A 25,566-nucleotide genomic window follows, 5' to 3' on the forward strand; every position below is an offset into this window, starting at 1 on the left:
ATTGTATGCAGCACATCAGCTTTTTTAGTTCATATTGTACCCTTTTTAAAGTAGGGTACATCACACAGGATAATTCAGCTACCACAACACAAGACGTTTATTATACTGGCTTATGCAAAGGCACTGTTGAATTGTCAATTTTGATTATTTCTATCGGAGTAACTAATTCACAGTCACTTGCATAGCAGCACAAAGTAGCTAATTCTTTCATCTCACATTTGATTATGTGAGACATCATTAAATGATTATTGCTATATTTCAACCTAATCTCTATTCACAGCATCTGCATTGTGTTAATACAGGGATTTTTTTTTTATCACATTTCACCCCTTGTAACTGCCAAAAGCCTGGATTCTTGTTCTTGTGTGTGTACACATGCATGCCATGATCTTCCAACAATGTGATGACACAGAGATGAATGGCATAGTATTTGTTGCTGCCATACAGCCAGCTCTCCCCTTCTTCTTCAGAGTACATGTACACCATATGGAGCAATTCTCTTGAGAATACAAAGCCACAGGTTTCCTTTCTCTGTTGCCTTCTTCCTGGATGCATGTTTTTTATATACTCTTACCTTTTTTTTTTTTCATAAAAACGCTAATGGTATCCATTAGCCGTGAGTCAACCATCACTGAGACAGGGTGCACTTGCCCACCACAGGCATCACCATCTTATACAGGCTTCATCTTGCTGATTCAAGTTGGACTTTAGAAAGATTTAAGCAACTAGGCCATAGAATCCTGCATGCGGCCACAGAATAACTGGCAAGACTTTCCACACTACTGCTTGTTCTGGTCATCGGGACACCATCAACACTTCCTCTATGAGCAGACATGCTGTCTAAATTCAATAAAGATATATAAATAGGTCACCTGTACCTGTGAGCTTGGATCTTTAGAATTAACCACCAATTAAGGTCTGCGATCAAACAGACAAGAAAACAATCCTGAAGGCAAGAGATCCTGGTATGTGAGTCTGTCTAAATCAAGCAACATTTCTTCTGTCACAATCCTCTCCTGTCTTGTGCTGGTGTCCCCTAAGGTCCCTCCTTTTAAGCGTATGAAAGATTAACTGAAATAAGACTGAAATTAGTGCCTTTTGGCAATACGCTTGCCATGCATGTGCTGGTAGCCAGATGATTCTGGGGTGAACTTGGTTTGTGTTGTCTTTTGGATTCCTGGCCAAGGTCATGTGACTATGAGGATTATTTGCATGACCTTGTAGAAGTCTTGAAAAAGTATGCGCAGTGTGTTTCTTGCTGTGCCCCATCCATGCCCTTTGGCAGTCATCCAAATGTTCATCTGTCACTGAGGAAAAAAACAGAGGCCGACGCTTCTCTAGTCAGGGGCAAAGACTGGCCCACTGGGTGGTGGACCTTTTTCCCATTATCCAAGACAATAATGATAAGAGACACCTGTCAGTTAGGAAAAGATTAAACTGAACTTTAGCTATGTATGTAACTATTCCTCTACAAAAGGCAGGTAACCACTAGGGTTCTTTCAGAAATTCTCTGGATGTTACCAGAGAGTCACAGAACCACAATTCCAAGCCATTTCTTCATGAGAAATAAATAAATAAATAATGCCATTCTTATACAGTTGTATCCAATCTTTCAACACTGGAGTTCTACAACAAAGACTAATTGTGGTCACCTAAACTATCTCTATTGTTTCAACTATGTTTTTAATATATAGCTATATAATTTCCGTCTCTGAAAAAGGAGCCCTTTAACAGAAAGGGCATACTATACAAATTTATATTTCATTTAAAAACACCATGGACAAAAGAAAAACACTCTCAAGAACTAAAGAACTATATGCAAATCTCAAATAAACAAATTTTCTCTTATTTCACAGTATTTTTTTTATTTGTAGTAATTGCACCCAGGCTACTGATGCAGTAGCTTGAGATTTGATGGAAAAGGGGAAAAGAAATCTTCTATGCAGGCTATAGGCCTAAATCTAAGTAAATACATCTCATTCTAATATCCAGGTGTTTCTGATGACTGGGATTATTGAGATACTGGGATTAGATTGTGTTGAATTTTCAGAGGCAGGACTGATAACAACATTTTTATGATCATGTAAGTGAGTAAAAATAGATAAGCATTTCATTTATGCGATAAAATATACTGCTAATAGTGTCTGCACTGGCGAAACGATGCCACTCGTCTAATAAACAAAACCATTACCATGTGCTTTCACACTCTGGGTGCAAAATATTGCAATCATATAACTAAATCACAATATTTTTAATTATAGTATGAAATTCTAAACCATCTTTTACTAATTAATTTTGTTCTTGCCCATTCCTGCCTGACAAGTTTAAAAGTACAATCCTATCCTTTTGGCACATATGAGATAGTTCTCTAGTTCTTAGTCATCCCACGAGATTTTTCTTTACTGGTCACAGAAGGATTCCCACAGTGCCCTGTCCAAATGTCACCCTTCAGCTGCTGTAATTGGTGGGGTGGAAGTTGTACTGTAGATGGTGGAGGTGAAGGAGGGGCTTACCCTCAGCAGGGGTGGAGATTAAAGGACCTGGTTCCTCTGGAAACGAGCAGGCAGCCAATCTGAGAACAGCCAGGAGAATCAGGAGGAAGGTGTGGGTAGTCATGATAGCGGTTGCCAGAACTGTTTGGGACAGGAAGATGGAAAGAAATGTTAGAAGAGGTACACATCCAAACCCAAATATAGAAGCACAAACACTCACACACTCACACACACACACACACATTGCAAGACTTTAATGTAGCATAGTGCATCTCTAGTCAGAGGCACAACATTACGCTTGATATTCAAAATTAAGGCAAAGAAGCAAATTCACATTTTAATTATAATGTGTCTCAGGTCTGGATCAGTTATGAAAGTGATTTTTCTACATGATTGTTAGATATGGGGTCACAAACCAAACCTTTGCTCTGTTGGATAGACACTTGGTTATTATTCATTCATTCAACATCAGGGTTGTGGTGGCTCCTGAGGTAGCAAGACAGCAGTATATTCTGTCTATTCCAGGGCAGCATATACACCCATTTGCACACTCCTTCACACTTAGGGGCAAATTGGAACAGCTAGTCTACCTGCGGGCATGCTACGGGGTTGGAGGAGACCAAGAGTCTCACACAGACACAAGCAACCTGAGCTCAACTCTCACTAATACTAAAAAAAAAAAAAAAAAAAATCAGTAGACTATTAAATAATGGCTTGATCAGTGAGGAATTTCCCACTTTCTGTTCAAAAGCAACAGCTGATCCAAACAGGAAACAACTGAAGCTGTTATTCTAGATGATTATCCACCAACTTGACAACTGGACAAGTTTAACACCCTGCTGAAAAACTATAAGAAACCGTTAAGGAATTCTGTTGGTTCGTAATTGGTTTTTGATGGTCTGTGATGGTTCCTAATGTCTTGTCTAATGTTATTATGATGGTAATAATCTATCCATGACAGAAAGCTCTATAGAATTTAGCTGTTTAATGGTACCCAGAAAATCCCTAATAGAAACTAACAGTAATCTGATCCATCATTATCATTGCCATTAAAGTTCATTACTCTATGAATACTATCATAAATGTTTGTAATGGATTGTATGATGTCAATAAAAAGTTTTACTTTGACCAATCAGCTATACTATTAACAAGTATATCTGCGATGGTTGATGATGTGTTCTGTGTGATAATTATAAGGACCTTCTCAGCACAATAAAAATTCACACCCAACATGAGCAGAAAATTGTTTTATGTGCTGCACAAACTTAGCACAATCAAGCAACATGATTCTGTGTGTATTTTTTGAAATAAGTGCTTGTTTGTAAAAACATTGTGATGAGGTATGCATAGACATCAGCAACAAACAGTACTGGTACAGTATAGTTTTTTCCTTAGCACCATTTTCTGGTGACAAAAAACATCCCTCACGATTGTGCTGTGGGAAACAGCCAACCCTATTGTGCTAGGTCAAGATATGAACATTAATACACTAATAATGTAGTGGATCAGGACCAGCATGACACACTACATACTAAATCTAACCCAAACACAAGCACTGTATATCAAATATAAGGGAAAAGCTAAACTAAAAAAAACTGAGTTGTAATTCTGAACTGCACTTTTAAACTTTTCAACAGTTTTTGTGTAAATAAAATATATATATATTTTTACGCAGTCTCCTTCCCACTTTTTGCCATAGCTCTGGAAAATGTATTATTATTTATATTAGGACCTTTTTACTAGTCTTATTAAGTTATTCAACCAACAATAGTGCTTAATTCTCTTGCAAAAAAGTAAACATAACCTGTCAATGAACCCTTAATAAGACATTCTAGTTGATAAGTTGGATTAATAATGTATAATATAAAATGGGATCTGCACATAACAATTTTTTTATATTTTATTTTGTAAGCCTCTAAGCAGACATTCTTTAATCTTTTAAGCTAAACCTTTATTTTAATATACACTTTCATGAGTGACTGAAGCTGTGGCAATAATGTGACTAAATATGGTCATGCTAAAATGACATATATTCAAGTAAAAGAGACAAAGAGTTTATGAAAGATGATTCTTTGTTCAGTTAAAAAAAAAAAAAAACAATAAAAAATACCTGCAATTAAAAAAAATGATGTCCTTGTGTTTGAGTCAACTTCAGAAAAACATCTTCATGATTGTACATAGATGTGTGTGTTTGTTTGTGTGAGTGTGTGTGTGCTCATGGTAGTGTATGTGCACACGTGTGTAACCATGAAACCGCTAGACAACAGCTTTTATCTCAGGCAGTCACTTAGCCCAGAATGCTTCCAGATTGAAGGTGCGAAGTCCGCCTTCTTCACAGACAACCCACAATTAAGAGTCTGAAGACCGACCACACACACACACACCAATAATTACACACAATTTCCTATTTGAGTGAAAGAAAAATGTCTGCTATGAGCGACCAGTTCAAAAGGGCACAAAACAAGGGACGCCACCATCTGCTCATCACTTTTTCCTTTTTTTCTCCTCCTTTCTTTTCCCTCCTTGTCATTCACAATGTGAATTCCTCTGCACATTGTTTAATTGCCTGATGATTTATGGCAGTTTGTCAAAGCTCCTTTTTTTCCAGCACATTACCCACGCGCGTAAACAGCAAACAGCAGTTTGGTACGCAGACGCACAGCCAACACGACATAACAAAAGACTTCACTCTACACACGGCATCCACGCTGCTCTATACCACAACTCTGAGGCTTCAAACACAAAGCTGACACAATCGATTATTTCTAATAAGCTGGACTGAATGAAAGGAAAGAAAAGAACGTATTATAGAGGTTTGGAATTCAAATCCCACAAGGACAAACAGTGTAGACTTTCCATACTCCCCCTCGGGAACCTGGGTGTCTCTTGATTGATTGTGTTTTAGTGAACAGAAAACTGGGCCGAGTGTGGACTCGACAATATCTGAGTAATGTCTTACATTTGGATTCTACAGTGTACACAGTCACTCTTGTTCACTTTGTAACAGCATTATCCTGGTTAGGGCACAGGGAGTCGCGCACGTACCCTGGGAGCACTGTTGCCAAAGTGGGACTACATTCTGGATGGGATACCAGTCCATCACAGAGCTCTATTAGTATACACATAAGCACCATTATTCACACCTGAGATCAATTTATCTTAGTCAATCCTTAGTGGATTTTAGGGCGGTGGGAGGAAAACTTGGAGGAAACCCACACAAACAGTGAGAACATGCACAAAGAAAAGTTATACAGTTTTCAGAGCCTGAGTTGTGAGGCAGCTTTTTAACCTACTATATATAGTGTATGCAGTAATTTAATATCTAATAGCTATGTGGGTGCAACCTCATACAAACCTCCACTTCTGTCTGGACACAAATAGCATTTGACTAGCTTTATTTCATTTTACTAATCCCTTGTCTAATAATGCTTCTATCCACCCACTGCTCCTATGAAGCCAGCTGAGCCTCTTCTCCCCTACACATCTATAAAGCCGACATGTCCATCAAAAATGTTTTAAGCTGCAGTCTATGTTGTTAAAAAAGCTGGTCTAAAGTGGGCTAGCAAACATGACTTCTATGTTAAAAAAAACTAGAAAAATATGTTATTAGATAATATTAGCTCAGTTATCTAGCAAGCTGGATAATTATTAGCCCAATGCTGTGTCTTGGTAGCTTAACAAATGTTGTTAAACTATTATAGTGTAATTAAAACCCCTAATCCCCTCCCCTAGATTGCCTAAATTTAGCTAGCAAACATGATATCTGGATGTGGCAAATGGGTAAATAAAACTAGTATTTTGCATGTGCTTGCGGCAATACCCCCTCCTCTACACTTTATCTGTTTACCAACTTATCTATCAAAACTTTTCTGAGCTGAGGTACAGACTGAGATGTTAAAAATGCTAGCCTAAACTTAGCTAGCAAACATGACTTCTGGCTTTAATGATAGCTTTAATGTTTTTAGTGAACTAGTAATAGCAAATGCCTGCTTCTGGAGACATAATTTTAGCTAAAATTGCTAAAACTGTTTAGAAAAAACTGCGTAAACAGTTCTACACTGCCATAATTGACTCCATCCTCTGCACCTCAATTACTGTTTGGTTCAGCGAATCATTGGCACAACACTCTCCAAGATCTGTACGTCTCCAGAGTGAGCAAAAGGGCAAAGACAATCACTCTGGACCCCTCACATCCAGCACACTCCCTCTTTGAACTGTTGCCATCTGGTCAACGCTACAGAGCCCTGAGCACCAGAACGACCAGACATAGGAACAGTTTCTTCCCTCAGGCAATCTATATGATGAACAACTACCATACGTGGAACACACAACACTATTCTTACACATTATTTACTTAAAACACATACTATTTATATTTAAATTGCACTTTTCACACTTGTACATTTATACATACAAATTGTATATACTGTATGTCATTCTGTTACACTGTGGAGCTTCTGTCACTAAAACAAATTCCTCGCATGTGAAAACATACCTGGCAATAAAGCTCTTTCTGATTCTGTTTCTAAAGATAACTAGCAAGCTTAATAATTAATAACAATGCTGTGATACACTACACTCCTACACACCTATACATCAGCCAAGAAAAACAAACAAACTAAAGTTAGCTAGCAAACATAACTACTGGCTTTAATGCTAGCTATCTTTTTAACATAACTGCAAATACTCTAACTAATAGTAATAGCAAATACTTACTTCCAGTGAAATAATGTTAGCTAAGCTAACTTGCAAGCTGGGTAATTTTTAGGTAGCTTAATGTTGCGAAACTCTCACTCTCATTTTCTACCGCTTATCCGAACTACCTCGGGTCACGGGGAGCCTGTGCCTATCTCAGGCGTCATCGGGCATCAAGGCAGGATACACCCTGGACGGAGTGCCAACCCATCACAGGGCACACACACACTCTCATTCACTCACACAATCACACACTACGGACAATTTATCCAGAGATGCCAATCAACCTACCATGCATGTCTTTGGACCAGGGGAGGAAACCGGAGTACCCGGAGGAAACCCCCGAGGCACGGGGAGAACATGCAAACTCCACACACACAAGGTGGAGGCGGGAATCGAACCCCCAACCCTGGAGGTGTGAGGCGAACGTGCTATCCACTAAGCCACCGTGCCCCCCCATGTTGCGAAACTATTACAGTGTAATTAAAAGTAGTATTTTCATAAGACTTGCAGAGTTTGCTAATCAAGTATAACTTTAGGTTCTCTAGTTTAATGGCTCTACTATAAAACAGGTGTTATTTTCAGCCTGATGCTAGACTTATAATGTGTGAGCTGTTATCTGTTTGGATTTCAAATGTGAGAAAATAGGACTATTTCCAATGCCCCTGTGACCTGAAGTACAAAAAGAACAAAAAGTCTGAAACACGGTGGACCTGCTGGTTTAAAATCTCTTAGCTTTATGTTCAGGCACGTCTTTATGGAGTGCAATAACCATGCTGATTATGATTTGCTAGTGGAGATGATTATAGGTTTTGATGATAAACCCATATGATGCAGCGTTCATGCTCCTCTGTGGTAAATGCTGTTGTTTTCAGATTGCTAATCACTGTCAAATGTGCTGCATGTACCTGAGTGGTTTCATATTGCTACTCAGTATGTTACTCCTCAGCAGTGCAACTCCATATTAGCAAGCATTCTATTTTATTTATTTATTTATTATTTTTTTTATAGCAGCCAGAGTAATTATGCGTGTTCCACAGAGATAAAACACAGAATAATGTAATTAAGGCATCCCTTCGGTGTGGTCGAGCGAGGGAGAAAGTGAGACATGACAGTGAGGATTTGAGACCAGGCTATCACCTGATGCATTCGGTAACGAGTTTCTAAATTAATAGCAACCCTACAAGGCTTATGCTTCATAATTTACTTACAGTCTTATAAGGCACAGAGGGGAGAATATGAGATTCACATCCTTCTCATATGTTTAGTGTGTAATTATAGAAGAAAAGCAGTCAGTCAGGATGAAAGAAAAAAGAAAAGAAAAATCCACTCTGGATACTCAAATATGGATGCTTGCAGAAGATAGATTGTGAGAAAGAAGTCCAAGTAAGACAGAGGTAGAGACAGAGAAAGAGAGACAGTGCACTTTTATAGCTAGAGACTAACAAAGGGACCATATAAACAAAACAAAGGAACCAGAAGACACACCAAGCTGTTAAATCTGTTACAACAGGCACAATTTGCCCAGAACCTTCCTCTTTTTTTCTCTCTTTCGTACTCCTTTCCATTCCCTTCCTCCATCTATCTTGCTGCCACTCTTTTAATGCTCTCTTGGGTCCTTAGCTTGAAGGGTCAGTCACAGAGATTAAAGGTCGTGTTGTTTTTCTTCTTCCTATTAGGCTGCGCTTCAGAACTGAGACCCGTATTTGCATCTGGAGCTCGAAACAACAAACAATAGATTCTAGATTAGTGAATTAAGTCTAATTAGTCCTTAAATTGTGTCTAAATGTGCCAAGAAGGTGGCTGCACACAAGGGTTTTGTAAGCAGCACCTTACCGCCCACCCACTTTGGCTCGTTAAACTGGCTTTAAGTCCAGAGAGATTTAGCTGTGAGAATGTCCCTCACACGCTATCCAAGGCAGACAATTGCTTAGAGACCACAGGAAGGACAGTCACTGAAATGTCCCTGGGTTGGTAGCCTTTCTGTTCGCTCAAAATCATAAAAATGTTCCCCTGTGGGTGTCTGGAGGACAATAATAAGATCCACTCCAAGAAGTCAAAATGGCATGACATTATATGAATTGAGAGTAAAACAGGAGTAAGAGTCAGTCAGTAGGATAAAGTAAAAGTGGACAGTGTGCAAGTAATATGAAGTCTTTTCTAATTTCTATGCAGTGGTCAAAACTTTTGTGTGGTAAGATATAAACTGATTTGCTGAGTTGCTCTGTGAAGCGACATTGCTTGCTGCTCCACTAATTAGTCCAACTGGACTTAGAAACTTAGTGAGAAGCTCATACTGAACTTGTGAGCACTTGTGTATTTCTAAGATTTTACCCAAGTCACATACTTTTTCTAATGCAATGATGCATTTCAAGATGGATGCATTCATTCAATGAAAAAAGTGAAATGTTGGACAATTCATGTACTCAACAGTTATAGTTTGCTTACGTAGAGAAAGAGTGGACGAGTAAAATTTTTCACATTATCCTACGAAGTGTGATTAAATTTTCATCATTTTAAAAATTCACTGTATTCAGCTATAGCTAGCAGCACCACATTACCTACATATGAGTTTATATGTTGTTGACTGGGAAACCTCTTATATGTCCGGTTAGTAAAAAAAAACAGTGAAATAGTGTTCGTAGCACATAGTGTAAGTACATAGTGTATAATATGTTATTTGGAAAACAGCTATACTTAGATCTAACTATGGGCTACACACATTAGACACTTTTTAGATGATAGCATCATAATCAGAGACACTACTTGTCTGAAAAAATAGATTTTATTAATAGATAAAATTATGAATTAACTTTAATTGACCTGGAAGCATAGTAGATAAGTGCTTGGTCAGCTTATACTTTAAACCAGATAATGAATGAATTAAAAGTGTAATGGAACAGAATACAATCTCATTGACTGCAGTTTCCTCTTATCCATATATATCCACATACGTATATATATATATATATATATATATATATATATATATATATATATATATATATATATAAATTATCACCTTCTTTTATGCTACTTTATGCTATTTTTTAAGCATGATCGTTTATTTAATGTGCATTAGTCTATTCCTTGATTGTTCAAAGGTGGCAGTCTAGACACTACTGAAAAGATCTACTCAAGAAAAGTCTGGTAACCTCTGAGGCATGAAATACACACAGAGGATTTTGATCATCTTAACCGGTAGCAGACAAAATCATCTCAAGGAGCTGCACAACCTGACTCTAAATACGCATAACTTTCCCTCTGTAAATATTGACAGAATTTTTGATCTTCTCTTCTGTGTCACTGACTCCGTATACTGCTCTCTGTGGCTATATAATATATACAACAAATGCAAAAGAAATATCATTTAACAGAGGAACAAAAATACTATCTTTTGCACTGAATCTTACATAAACAAACCGTACAACCTGGGTCAAAAAGGCATGAATGGCAACATTATTAAAAGGACAAACCAGAACCTGACAGGAGCTTTGACACCCCGCTGGTCCTTACACACACGCCTACCTCCTGGGTCGAGTGTCTTTAGTGTATTCCTCACCTTCTCCATTCGAACTCTTCCTCCTGAAAACATGCCCCAGATCTGAGATGTAGGATAATAATGTCTTGTAAATCTCTCATGGGTCTGTTTCTTTCTCTCTTACCTTGTGTAATAAGGTGAGATTTAGTGCTGAGGGAAGAGCTGCACCTCTAACTACGAAAGGGGGATGGAGGGGCGTTAAAGAAGAAGAAGCGAGGGGAGTAAGAGAAAGAGGGGGAGAAGAGAGGGGGAAGTGAGAAGGAGGAGAAAAAGGAGCTCTAACCAGCATATAACCATGTGGCTGAACTGAAGAAGGAGAAGACATGGGGGATGGAGAGATAAAAATGAACACGTGTATTGCTTTTTAATGAGAGAATACGGAATAGACAGAGAAACAGAAATGACAAAGAGAAATATGAAGAATTCAGGGGCAACATGAAATTACACTTCTACATACATCTCTTCCTTTTCCATCAAGTTTATATGTTTTTTGATAGCTCTTCCCATGTAAGCTGAATGGAAGTGTTATGTAGACACAGGAAGTATGGCTCTCTAATGAGCACACCATGACAGGTGTGTATCACACGCCCACAATCTGAAAGAGCTTTCACACAGGAACAAAGCTGGCTGGATATCCAAATTCAATACTGCCAGGTGACACAACGCTCTGTATGTGCAAATGAGGAAATATCAAGCAGAGACATAGATGCCAAACATGCTCTCACACACACACACACACACACACACACACACACAGAGTAAATAATGTGTTTTTGAAGAGTATTCAATTCAATTCAGCCCACTCATCAGATGACTGATTATAAACTAATGGATGGATGGATGGATGGATGGATGGATGGATGGATGATTCAGTAGATTAAAGGATGGATGGATGGATGGATGGATGGATGGATGGATGTATGGATGAATGGATGGATGGATGGCTTGCTGGGTAATTCAATACAATGATGGATGGATGATGGATGGATGGATGGATGATTCAGTAGATTAAAGGATGGATGGATGGATGGATGCATGGATGGATGGATGGATGGATGGATGACTTAAAGGATGGATGGATGGTTTGCTGGATAATTCAATACAATGATGGATAAATGGATGGATGGATGGATTAATGGATGGATGGATGGATGGATGGATGGATGGATGGATAATTCAATACTTGGATGAATGGATGAATGATTCAATAGATTAAAAGAGGGGTGTATAGATGAATGGATGGATGGATGGCTCCACAGATTAATAGATAAATAAAAGGCTTGCTGAGGTAGTACCTTGATTGATGGTACAGATGGATGATTGAATAGATGGATACAAGGATAGATTGACAATTTGGATCAGAAAAAAAGGGCAATAAAATGATACCATATCAATAACAAAATAAACTCTGACAAAATAAAATCTGTGGCAGCATTTGCTTTTTTAAGCCACCAATTTTACAATGTTTATCATGAAAATGTCTTCAAAAGATGAGCAACCATTATATGAAAAAAAAAAGATAACCATAGAGCCCAGTTCCCACTGACCTCCTCGATCCTCCTATTACATAAATTCAGCATTCCTCCCCCATTTCTTTTATTTTATGGACACAGGTGCAGACACACACAGCAAGTTAATGGAGTCTATGAATGTTTCGATAATATCCATGCAGAGAAACTGCCAGATCCATAATCTTGCAGGTGTACCTGAGCAAAACATGATCTGCATACAGAATTACACCAGTCAATATTAAAAAAAAATAATCATTCACAGGTAAGTAAATTTATTCCTCATCAGTATGCTCCTGGTGTGTACACATTATCACCTTTAGCTTCTAATTGCTGCAATGACCCACATACAGCTCTGCATAACAGTGACCTTCACACATGAGCACACACACACACACACACATAGCCCCACATCTATTTATTTGACTTCCCCAGGAACAGAATAAATGAACCAGCAAAAAGTGCAATATTTAAATTCTTCTTCTTCTTCTTCTTCTTCTTCTTCTTCTTCTTCTTCTTCATCTTTTTCTGTAGTCTAAAAAGTAGCTTCTCTCAAGTGACAGTCAGTACCTGTTTACTCATTCTCATTAAAAATAAAAAGCTAGAATACTGATTATCCAACACCATGTGATACAATCCTAAAACTACTCTCAAACATCTTAACAGATGACACAAAATCTGGATTAATAAATAATGAAGGCAATTGATTGCATTCAAAGCAAATCAGACTTCGTTTCCAGTAACATTAACCCAATTAGTTTTTGTACATCCAACACGATTTGAGTGTCTCTGAATAAAATCAAACCCCAAGCTTATACCTGAGCTGAGATTCAAACCCACAACACTTGTGTTATCACTGCACTATTCTACCACACCTCTTTTAACTGCCTAAATTTAACGCTATGGTTATAATTTCCATCAGCGCCAACATCCTCATGATATTTCACAGTGTAACTGATTTACGTTAATACTATGTGAATTGATCACACGCTCACGCTACATCAATCAGTCTAGTTTGTAATATAAACCTTGTTTATATTAAGTTTAATATAAGCAATGAAATCATGTTTTGTTGAGAAACCTATTATTTTTTTCTTTAATCCGACTGACCACATGTTTCTTTTTCTTTCAGTGTCCTGCGAAAACATCAAGAGGAGGTACTACAGCATTTTTCTACAAAACAATTAACCTGATAAAACCGTGTGATGGTGTTTAAACAGTATCTTTAATAGAAAGCACTATCAGAGATGAGAGCAAGGTGTTGTGAATTACCTGCAAACAAAGACCTTCATAAGCGTAGAGCAGTGAAGTGAGAGTGCAAAGAAACTGTTAGTTATGAGAACACTTCACTAAGCACTGTTAAAAATAAAATCCCTTGACTTGCTGTAATGTTCTCCGCAATTAGGTGTAGCTCGAATTTATTCACTACATAAACCCTGACCTATTGAACTAGAATAAAGAGAGTTTCTGATAAAGACTAAAAAATATTTCAGGGTTTAACTCAAGGTGCATATCATCTATTAAAGATACCATTTAACCCTTTTAATTCTGGTGGAATGGAAATTGACTTTTTAATCAGTATAAAGAAATTAATTTTAGACGCCTATGAACAAGCACTTGGGGCATTTCGGAGAGCCGAAATGGGTTTGAAATCACCATTAACTTTGAAGATAGAAACATTTCTGTAAAAAAATGTTTCTGGAATTTCACTATGAATATATTCCCCCCAGTAGGCTCGGTAAAAACAGAAACACATATAAGAAACTACAAATTCTTAAATCCCTGAGTGTCAATTTTCATATGAGTTATTAACCATCACTGTAGAGTATGACATGACAAAGAGATTCAATGCTGAACATGGGCACAACAAAACAGGCTCAAATTCCAACAGAAAACTGACCAGAGGTTCGTTACTAGCCGCAACCAACATAAAGAGAGATAAATAACATGATCTGTGATGTCTAGATCGAGTAATGCTCAGTAGCTTATCAGTACCTGTACTGATATGTACTTACAGTATACTTGTGCAGTAATTATGCATAATTGTTCAAACCAGTGGAGCTGCAGAGAGCCCTGGGGACCAAATAAATCTTTTTCCATATTTATTTATCATACCGTTTGCTCATACATCCAACATGTCTGGCAGTATATCCACTGATGTCTTTGTGGCTTTGTGATGATTGTGGATATTTCAAGTGAATCCAGTTTTATCCCTTTTTGAGATTGTGAGTTCAGATCTCTTGATTGAAACTACGGATAAAAATATCCAATGAATACATCTATTAATACCAAATAGAAAAATAGAAATAAATAAAGTTTATGTACTGTACAAGGTATTTTTATGGAAGTAGATTCAGAAATTATGGTATTTTTTAGGGTTTTTTTCTGTGTATGATATCAGGCAGGAATGCAAAACGATTGAAATCTGAGAAACAGGAAGCACGTTTTGGCCATCTAATAAATCACGCATTCTTTTCCAAACAGATTTGTGGCTTTTATGATAGAGTTAAGCAATCAAACCCAGATGTCACTGCAGAACCCTTAATGTCGCTTCTTATCAAGACTACTGTGAAGATGTTCTCAAACGCTGCCTATGAACTACAGTATCTGTACACAAAGATCAGCAACAATTCTGATAGCTACTGAAAAAAGAAAAAAAGCGTAGTAAACAAATATCTCCAACTGCTCCCTGTTTGCTCTCACAAAGACAGTAAGGCTAACAGCTAAAACTCGAAAGCACAAGCTTTATATAGGCATGACAGAGACCACACGTTGACTAGTTCAGTAATGTACACTAATTAGGCACCCTTCTGTCTTCCTGTGTGGCTTACTAGAGTCTATTGATTGAATATTCTCATTAGGCAGTTTATTGACTAGATAGAGAGGATGAGCCTTAGCTAGCTGAGCACTCAGGGTTATTTGGCATGGAGCAGGCTTAAATAAAGCCAGTCTCCACTAAGTTTATAACTTTGATCTACATTAAAGTATTCCACCCCCGCAAATCGCACTGAACAGCATCTCACTAATTGAGAGAGAGAAAGAGAGATAGAGAGGGTGAAAGAGAGATGAAAGAAATACGGATTAGTAATTCATTTTAAAGTGCTTTGGGGGATTTGCAGATTTTAAAGTTAAAGCATGTCAGAATCATTTTTGTGTCCTACACGGTCACTATCCACTATTCTGAATGGCAGCAACACTGTAGATAATTAACGATCTCAAAGTTCAACAAAATGGCTTCATAGATTTGACACAGCAACAAAATCTAGCTTGTAGTTACTCCACAGTCCCTAAAATCCAGTGACTCAATAAAAACAGATCTGATGAGATGATTTAAAAGAGAAAAGTTGTGATAGTTTCAGAACATATTCTGGTAGTAGAATGAATGAAACCTTGAATGAAACACTAGGCTATCACAAGGCACCACAATCTTATACAATCATGTTATTTTGGCTTTTTTTTTTTGACCTGGAAAAAACCCATGGGAGAACCTACAAAACTCTGCATTGACAATAACTCAATCTGATCACGGAACTGGAGACCCTGGAGCTGTGAGGTAGCAACTCTCACTTCAAGGCAATTTTATTTTCATAGCACTTTTAACAATATACAGTATGTAGTCACAAAGCGGCTTTGAAGAAATCTGTATGTAATTTTACAGCTTGAATGATCAGGTTAAAGGCGAGAATCGAAAGGAAACCCATCCTCTAGTGAGACTGTAAATCATTGCTATTGTACAGCTGTAAATTATACTTTATGTGCACTGAAAGGATGTTCAGTATGAGCAAGCTGTGTTCAAGAGTTCTGGGATGAGCACTGGACACTGTTTATGATTATAGCACAGGTTCTTACATACAAGCTTTCAAAAGCAATCTCCAGGTGAGATTATGCACTGAAAGGGCCAGACATGAGCATAAAACTATTTTGGGGAAGTACAAATCTTTAAGGTATCCATGTACAATTGTTCACAGCTGCAAAAGGTGAGTCACGAGTGCAGAAGATCCAAGCAGATGTACAGCATCAATCAGTCGATAAAACAGTTTCTAAAACTCTTTATGAGCTCCACAAATGAACCACACACATTTATCTCTCTATATCCAATATACTGTATAACGATTACAAATACAAAGCCAAATTTTCTCTTCACCTCAAGAAATTACAGCGAGTGCACTTGACATAATACATTCAGAAGATTTCAGTTTTTGCAACATAGCTCTGAAATCGATATGAAAACCAGACACTGATATCACCAGCACTACTCTGCATTCTCCAAGCTTCCGAGCAAAAATGCCAATAGTTATTAAAAAGCCAAAGCACACACCTTGTTCTTGACTTTCTTCTCTTGCGATTGTAAAGGTTTAATATTAAATTCATAACCCTGTTTCTATTGATGAGGTGTGTTGAAAAGTTAACAAAGCCGCTAAACCGAAGTGACTTTGCCGGAGTTCACTGCAGGCCATCAGTCATCTGTGAGCCAGATTCATCAGCAATTTCATGAGCATAACATTTTATCACAATAACCTGAAAATAAATGAATAAACAAAAAAACTCACACTCAGAATCTAAATTTATTTCCCTTCCCCTTTTACTTATAATATGTAGAATTTTCCAGAAGATTTCAACTATAGAAATTTAGTATATTTTATTTTTTGTTAATTGTTTTTATATAGAAGGTGATGATCTCGTCCGGTCTGATGTGTGTGGGGAAACTACATGTCTAAAAACATTTAAATGTAATTTCATCAGTTAAAAAAAAAACAAATTACAAGTATTTCACTGTATTTTTAAAATAAACCACTATATACAGGAGTTTACATATTGCTTGGTGTTATTATCTATCATCTATCTATTATCTATCTCTCATCAATTTTACATCCTTACTGTGAGTCACTACTGACTTGTTGCTGGAAAGATTAAATATCTGTGTTATGATTTCTTTTTTATGTGGTATATTTAGAATTTATTTCATTCAGATAATCAGAACTTTAAATGCAAACCAAACTAAAAACTACTCTTAGAAATACATATTTTATGTAAATTTGTGTAAAGATGTAGTATCCAAGACTCAGCATGGAAAGCAGGAGCTTGGTCATTTGGCATGAATGCAAGACATGACTTCATCATGGATAAAGTGAAGTGAAGAGACATGAAGTAGCCAAAAAAGGAAGACTGTAATAAAGTAAATGCATCTAAAGTTTTAAATTCTTTCTACTGAAATATTTAAAATTACTATGAAGCAGCTAACTTTGGAAGAAAGGTGTATATGAGACTAGCTAGAGTGTTAACTAAATAGTTATACGGGGTATTAAGAAAAACAGCTATTACAGTAGAACTTTGATTGGTTGATTGATTGATTCCTAAGTCTCTGTCTACACTAATCCAAATTCATTTGAAAACGGCATCTAAAATTCATCGGCGTCTACACTACCATTTTCAATCGTTTTCAAAAATGGAAAAAGCAATCTGTAGTATGTGCAAACTGACATTAACCTTTAACCAGGCTGTCAAAACAGATAGTCATGTCACCATCATGTCTGAAATGGTCAAGTGACTGCTTCACGTGAATACAATTTAATCATTATTTCCGAAAGCCTCCGTTTTCACAGTCCACACTGCAACATGAAAACAGCTTTTTCAAATGTATGCACTTTGGAGCTCCAGTTTCATTGACAAAAACGACATGTCAGTGTGGACGGAATACCATTAAAGTGTGGATATAGCATGAGTCTGAAAACACTTGTCTGAAAACATTTTCCCTGGGAAAAAAAAAATATAAAATTTTATGAAATAAACAAACAAACAAACAAACAAACAAATAAATAAATAATATCTGTATATATAAGATTTGTATTAAGGGTTCCGATTTTTTTTTTTAATTAAAAGCATAACCTGTTTATATCTGTTAATTATATAGACCAATCTTCAATTCAATTCAATTTTATTTGGATCACACTTTTTTAACAATAGACATTATAAAGCTGTTTCACATTTACAAATTTATCCCTGAACAAATTTATCCCAAAACAAAGAAAACCATCTGCAAAAAAATGTTAATTTCTTAAATATACTGCAGATTTTTATTTTGTGTATAATTATAGTATACTGCATTCATATTCAAATATTTTTTTCAGCTCTAAAGCTGAACTGCTTTTCCAAAGGAGTCAGTAGCTTGTGTGAAAAGAAGAATGAACGTCTTACCCTGCTAGATTATATGCTTGGATTGTATTCTGCCTTACTTGTAAGTTCCTTTGGAGAAAAAAAAAAAGCATTTGCCTAATGTATGTAAATGCTTGATGCTGTTTATCCAGACAGTCATTTTCCCCTCACAACAGTTATAATCTTCTCCATGAAGGAAAATAGAAATGGCTCACTGCCATTTTTACAGGCTGGAGTGGGCCTGCTGGGCCAGATGGATCTCAGATGATCTCAGTCGAGAAAAGGGTTACATCAGCTCAATAAGAGCAGTAGGGGTTTTAAAGCAGAACAAAAACAAAAATTTTGAGACGTAAAGCACTGCCGAATAGAAAATACAGTTTTTCTGTAGTCTCAGATAAGAATCTGTAATCATCCTCAAAACAAAGCTTATCAGCAAGCATGGCCACTCCAAATGATTTATTACAGCCAGGGCTAAATGTATAGCAAAGGTTCAATTAAAACTCAACAGCTGCTAGGGCACAGGGAAACAGGGATCCCTTTCATATCTGATCTGATCTGGCATCCAGACGTGATACGGTACGAAACGGAAAACAGGAGTTCAGATCAGCTGAATGGCTTTGGCTGAACATAAGTACATCTGTAACTGTGTTTGCTGAAGCTGTAGTGTGCTAACAGTTGCCGCTAGCAGACTCAGACTCTGTGGTGTCCCGAGCTACCACACAATACTTTGCAGATGTGGACGTTTAACACATTTACAAGTCTGTTTTACCACAAAGACGACTGCTGGACTGTCCAGGAGACTGAGACTGTCTTTATTAACAAAAGACTGGCGCTAGCTAGGTTAGCTCTAGTGCAATTAGCTTTTTGATGACAGGATGTGGGTTATGATCTTGAAAGTGTTTCACCTGCATAGAAAGAAAGGTCAAACATCTTAATTCAGATTTCCTGGATGACTAAAGAAAACCTTCAAGAAGTTAGCTAATTGCTATTGCACATGAAGCACTGAAGAGCAGCTAGACTAGAGCTAGATTTACATTTTAGTGCCACTTTATATTTATCTGCCAAATCAACCTAGGAATTCATTACTCAAGTGGCAAAAAAGGCTTGAAGAATGAAATTAGTTTGTGTTTTTGTGAATTATATGCAATGAAGTGGGAGCACAGAATAGGTAAGTTCTCTTCTGGAAGCATTTAAGAGCACTTTTACTCAACAACAATAGATAGGAAAATATCTGTAGAGGTAAAACGTGATAGAGAGCTGCCTTGCAAAAGTATTCGCTCCCTCTTGAACTCCCGTGTTTTGTAGTTTGACAGAAATGAAACACACTTACTTGGGATTATACTAAATTATTTAAGGGGTTGGAGGCACAAATTTAAATGTAAAAGAAGAGAAAAAATGTAAAACTTTGAATGCATAAGCGCTCAATCTCATTATGAGGAGTCGCATACTGTAGTTTAGCGAGTCACATAGAGCCCACATGTCTGAAATGACACATGATCTCACATGATGGGCCTCCTGAAGGAAAAAAAAAAAAAAACAATATTCCTATGTTAGAGAATAAAGCTACACATACAGTTTTGAAAATGAAGAATAAGAATAAGGCACATGATGAAGGTAGAAATATGAGTAGTTGTCTTGCCTCAGTTGTCTCATTAGGAATAAAAAACAAGAGATTTCATGGAGAGACAAAGGCAAAGGGATGACGGATAAGAATAGCTGACTTTGACTTTCATTGTTGCTGATCATCCTTCAACAGTGCTGTTTTTTTTTCTCTGAGTATACCACCAACGTGCTTAGCTTCTTAGGAAAGGAGGATAGCTGTGTGCGTTTAGGTTTGTGTTTTTTTGTCTGTCAGAACTTTTTGTGCAGCACTGACAAAGTGAGAAAAGTTTCATTCTGGGCATTGTGGACACATTTCTCATCTAATGGTGTTAACACAAATACAAAAGTGCTTGTGTGTGTGTGTGTGAGTGTGTGTGTGAGTGTGTGTGTGTGTGTGTGTGCATTAAGCAAAGCACTGTGTGACTGCACTGAGACTCTTCCAGCATGCACCCGCTCTAACCCTTGGAATAAACAAAACGTGTGAAAAAAAATATCTTGACTGCGCAATCTCACCAAACACCAAATCTGACAATCGATACAGTGAAAGGCGACGTGTTTTGACAAGCCTTCAGTCTACACAGGTTTGCTCTGTCTGTATATATATGAGTGTGTGTGTGTGTGTGTGTGTGTGTGTGTGTGTGTGTGTGTAAGAGACAGCGAGACAGAGAGAGTGCACGAAGATTTGAGTGCAATATTTCGGCTGTCAGAAAGACATCTTCAGCCTGCCATTTCGATGTCTGCTGCATCATTACAGACCCTTTTTTTGTATGAAATTCATTTTGGTGAGTAAAGATTGACCGTAAATGAGGCTGTTTTGGCATAAAAGCCTGATTTCACACTTCAGAATAATCACAAGATTATTAAGGGATTTTTAAAGGTGAAATGCAATACATGTGCACATCCTGACACAGAAATGTATCATACACATATACACTGTCCTCTTAACTCCCTGTTGATCTTTCCTTTCTACCGGTCCTCAGAAAAAGCACCTGTGTGAACATGATATTTAATGAATAAGCTTCAGAGACCTGAATCACGCTAATAATTAATGAAGGAAAGCTAATTACTGTCCTCCGAGCCGGCTAGAGGAAGAGAAGAGAAAAGAGAGTCCAAACTCTAGTCAAATCATGCGTTCCCCTGCCTAAGGAGCTGAAACTCTATAATTTAGACGACCTTTGAGAAAACATTCGGCTGTATTCCAGCAGAACGGAGCGGTTTGAGAGACCCATAATGTTGCTCACTCTTCCCTCTACACTTGGGTGCTTGTTTACTGTGGCTTTTAAGATGCGCATATGGGAGCTGACATGTCATCTGGGAGTGAAATAGAGGGAAGATGCTGTCAGGCTGGCAGAAAATTCAGGCGCAGAAGTTATTTTCACCTAAGAAGAGCCAAGAAACTTCCCTGTGGGTCCCAAAGCATCACTAATTGATCAGTAGATCAATAGATTGTCGATAAGTATTATCTCTTGTCCTTCTTATTGCAATGTTTGAAGAGGACAACACTCATGCACTTTGTGTTAACAGATCGTCTTATGTAGCTTTTTGTCTTTATGTAGCACCGGGTCCTGGAGGAACGTTCTTTCATTTACTATGTATAGTACTGCATCAGCTATATATTGTTGATGCTATGTATCAATACATCGCTGCTTACGGTATGTACCCTCAGCATTCTTACTGATTGTGTAAGAAGTACATGTCTATCAGGTTGTGTTCTCTTTTGCTTTCATTTTGACTTGTGTTGCTCAGTTACATGTTCTACTTTGCAGTCTACTGATACTTAGACTTCTTTGGCTTGTAGCATTACCTCAAGGGTAGTCATGGGTGACTAACTGATTTGTGACATGAATTTGCAGTACTCCTGAGTTCAGTGGCTTTTCTCTCTGGTGTGAGTTTGTCAATATGAACCTGATCTTGAAAACAGTGGCCTGAGTTCACTATGAATTTTAACGACATGAATTAATTAGAAATTATGAAATTCATGAGATTTACTAGAACCCATCCAAAACTCTCACTCACTCACTCATTTTCTACCGCTTATCCGAACTACCTCGGGTCACGGGGAGCCTGTGCCTATCTCAGGCGTCATCGGGCATCAAGGCAGGATACACCCTGGACGGAGTGCCAACCCATCGCAGGGCACACACACTCTCTCATTCACTCACGCAATCACACACTACGGACAATTTTCCAGAGATGCCAATCAACCTACCATGCATGTCTTTGGACCGGGGGAGGAAACCGGAGTACCCAGAGGAAACCCCAGAGGCACGGGGAGAACATGCAAACTCCACACACACAAGGCGGAGGCGGGACTCGAACCCCCAACCCTGGAGGTGTGAGGTGAACGTGCTAACCACTAAGCCACCGTGCCCCCCCATCCAAAACTATTTAGCAAAATAAGTCCTTAGATGAAGAAGAGGCCATGTTTTCAGTCTTGCAGCAATGTTCTCTGCGATGCTATTTATTCCAGGCATTAGGTGAGATGAAATTAAACCATCTTCCACTGCCTGAGATCCTGAGGACTAACAGTGGGCCTGCCTAACTGGAGCAAAATACTTGGGACAGGATACTGTACAATGCTCCAGAAGATCAATGAGTTTAGGGTGGAAATCTATTTAACAAAACAAATTCAAATACTAAGAAGTGGCCATACTTTTAATAATGCGAGTGATACTTAGATCTAACAGTAGGTCTGCCTCAGTGATTGTACTGCCTCAAGAGATCAGGAAAATCTAAATTAGGATGGAAATTGTTTTAACAAATCAAATCCTAATGTAAAGTAATCCTTGGGTCTAACAGTAGGTCTGCCTCAGTGGAGCAAGTGCTTGAGATACTAATATACTACTTCAGGAGTTCAGTAGGATATTCTGGAACTATTCCCTAAGGATTCATTGTGGTTCTCACCTTTCTAAAAGGGTTCTTCTTGGGACTTCCCCAACATGCACACTCTTTTTAATAAGCAAAAATTCAGCAAGCAAAATATTGTTACACCAGGCAAACGATGCAGACCCAGCCAGCCATGACAAGAAGACAATTCTACTTCATGTCAATCATGCAGGCAGTTCATTCAGAAAGCTTCATGCACATTGTGGCTTTAGAGGCAACTTTTAAGAGATATTAAAGTTTGTTTTTCTACATAGCTAGCTCTAGGTCATGCCAAATCACTGACTTTACCAAGTTCAAAATTGAGTTTTGTAAACTTAGGTCCAAATCAAACATCAGCATATGCGTAAGTGAGAGGAAAATAAGTTACGAAAACTGTAAACTAAGTCAGACTAAATCCAGCACTCAAGAAGTAAACACGAAGAAGTGGCTCACTAAGGCCACCACAGATTAGGTCTCTGGACATATATTAGGGCTTGATCTTTTTAGGTGCCTGTTTATGTTTGTCCATACAGTAGCTCTCCTATTTCGAACACAAGATCCTACAGGTGAGATTTATTTGCTGCACCCCCATGGCATTTTTTTAGCATTATTTAATATCTGGTCCAGCAATCCTTCTTTCTTGCTCTGTGATTGCCGCTGTAAGGAAGACAGTGGCCATAACCTGATAACAAACTTTAAATCAAGTTTTCCCTTTGAGACTCAAATGAGATAAATGTGCAAGCTTGTGTCATGGTGAAACTCTTCCCCCTCAGGTCACAATGGAAGCCCAGGGACTGTTAGTTCCTCTATGTGTCAAGCCTAATTTAATAAACCCAGAGAGAAAATGGGAAAAGGAAAGAAAAAGAAAGGGGGGGTTGCAGAATGATGGGATGCTTTGCTCAGTCTTGGCTCTGAGAAACACACACACACACACAAACACAAACACAGTCCGTCTGTCATGGACTAATGCTTGTTGATTTATGGATATGGCACATAGAGAGACTGCAGCATTCCTCTAATCCTCATAGCTCTGTTAGTATGGACTTACACACTGGTCCAGCTATTGCTGAGGCTTATTGCAACACATCCAGGCAATAATCCAGCACCAACCAATCCAACATGAACGCTGTCACACTCGTTTGCCCCTAAATCATTTCATTGACTAACTCTTCACAGCCCCATTCTGCTCCATGGTCTGGTGTACATAAAAAAAAAGTGTTCCCAATATAAAACCTTCAAAATCCTAAAAACTGAGGATTATAGCAAAACGTTCCTAGAGGATTCAGCTGCTGCAAGTCACATGATAAAATCTAGACAATGAAATCAGCCTGAAAATAGGATAATGATAATAATAATGTAAGTAACGATAAATAAACATTTATATTCTGCTTATCTCAAAGTCAAGGTCACCAGAGACAGAGGAGGAAGAAAATGCTCTGAGAAAATATAAAGGTTTTAGGCTGAGGCTAGATATAGAAGAACAGTCTCAGAGATACAGAGGTAATGAGTTCCAAAGTTTGGGGGCTGTTTTGACAATGGCTGTCCTTCCCCTAAATCTCACGATCTATAAAATGGAAGAAAAAACACACTTCAACAACCAATCAGTATGAAGAGGAATCTCTACTTCCAGATTTGCGGATGTTGCCTGAAGAGAGGTGTCTGATGAACGAAATTACTGACCGCCGGATTGTAGGATTCAGTAGCAAGAAAATGTCTAGTCTGTAAACCACAAATAATTAAATAATCAGTTGACGTGTGAATTCTTCCTACGGTTGTTTTGGCTGCTACAAAAGTATTCTCCTAGAAGCTTCATATGATCTTCAACTACCCAAAAACTGAACAATTATTTATTCATGTAGAAGTCTACATAATCATTTGAGAGGGTCAGACTAAACTGCATTACATCTATCTGCTCCAAGAATGAACATTTTCTGTTTTTTACTTCTCCCAAGAAGAAGAAAAACAAAATTGTGCAGGAAAAACTAGTACACTGTATGGCCAAATATTTGTGGACACCTGACCATCACAACCTTTTGAATATCCTGTTCCTAATATCCCAATAAACTCTACTCTTCCTGGAAGGATTCACACTAGATTTTGGGAAGTGGTTGTCAGAATTTGTGCTCAATCAGACACAGGAACACTACTGAGATCAGGCACTGATATCGGTGAGGAGGTCTGGGGTGCAATCAGTGTTTCAGTTCATCCCAAAGGTGTTCAGTGGGGTTGGGTCAGAGTCAGGGCTCTGTAAAGGCCATTTCTTCCACTCCAACCTTAACAATCCATGTCTTTATTGGCCTCACTTTGTGCACAGGAGCACTGTAAAACCGGAACATTTTAGTGCCCTTTAGTTCCAGTGAGGGGAGCACGGTGGCTTAGTGGTTAGCACGTTCACCTCACACCTCCAGGGTTGGGGGTTCGATTCCCGCCTCCGCCATGTGTGTGTGGAGTTTGCATGTTCTCCCCGTGCCTCGGGGGTTTCCTCTGGGTACTCTGGCCTCCTCCCCCGGTTCAAAGACATTCATGGTAGGTTAATTGGCATCTCTGGAAAATTGTCCGTAGTGTGTGATTGCGTGAGTGAATGAGTGTGTGTGTGTGCCCTGCGATGGGTTGGCACTCCGTCCAAGGTGTATCCTGCCTTGATGCCCGATGACGCCTGAGATAGGCACAGGCTCCCCGTGACCCGAAGTAGTTCGGATAAGCGGTAGAA

General features: G+C 38.2%; 1 protein-coding gene across 1 annotated transcript in view; it reads right to left on the minus strand.

Moving 5' to 3' along the window:
• Positions 1-25,566, minus strand: part of sema6ba (sema domain, transmembrane domain (TM), and cytoplasmic domain, (semaphorin) 6Ba) — a 132,845-nt gene that overhangs the window by 53,790 nt on the left and 53,489 nt on the right. Inside the window, exon 2 of the mRNA XM_060871121.1 lies at positions 2,514-2,633. Coding sequence (XP_060727104.1) covers positions 2,514-2,616 — 103 coding nt within the window. The 5' untranslated portion in view covers positions 2,617-2,633. The remainder of the gene's footprint in view (positions 1-2,513; positions 2,634-25,566) is intronic.

Source organism: Tachysurus vachellii, chromosome 1 (genome assembly GCF_030014155.1).
Source record: "Tachysurus vachellii isolate PV-2020 chromosome 1, HZAU_Pvac_v1, whole genome shotgun sequence".
Classification (NCBI taxonomy): Eukaryota; Metazoa; Chordata; class Actinopteri; order Siluriformes; family Bagridae; genus Tachysurus; species Tachysurus vachellii.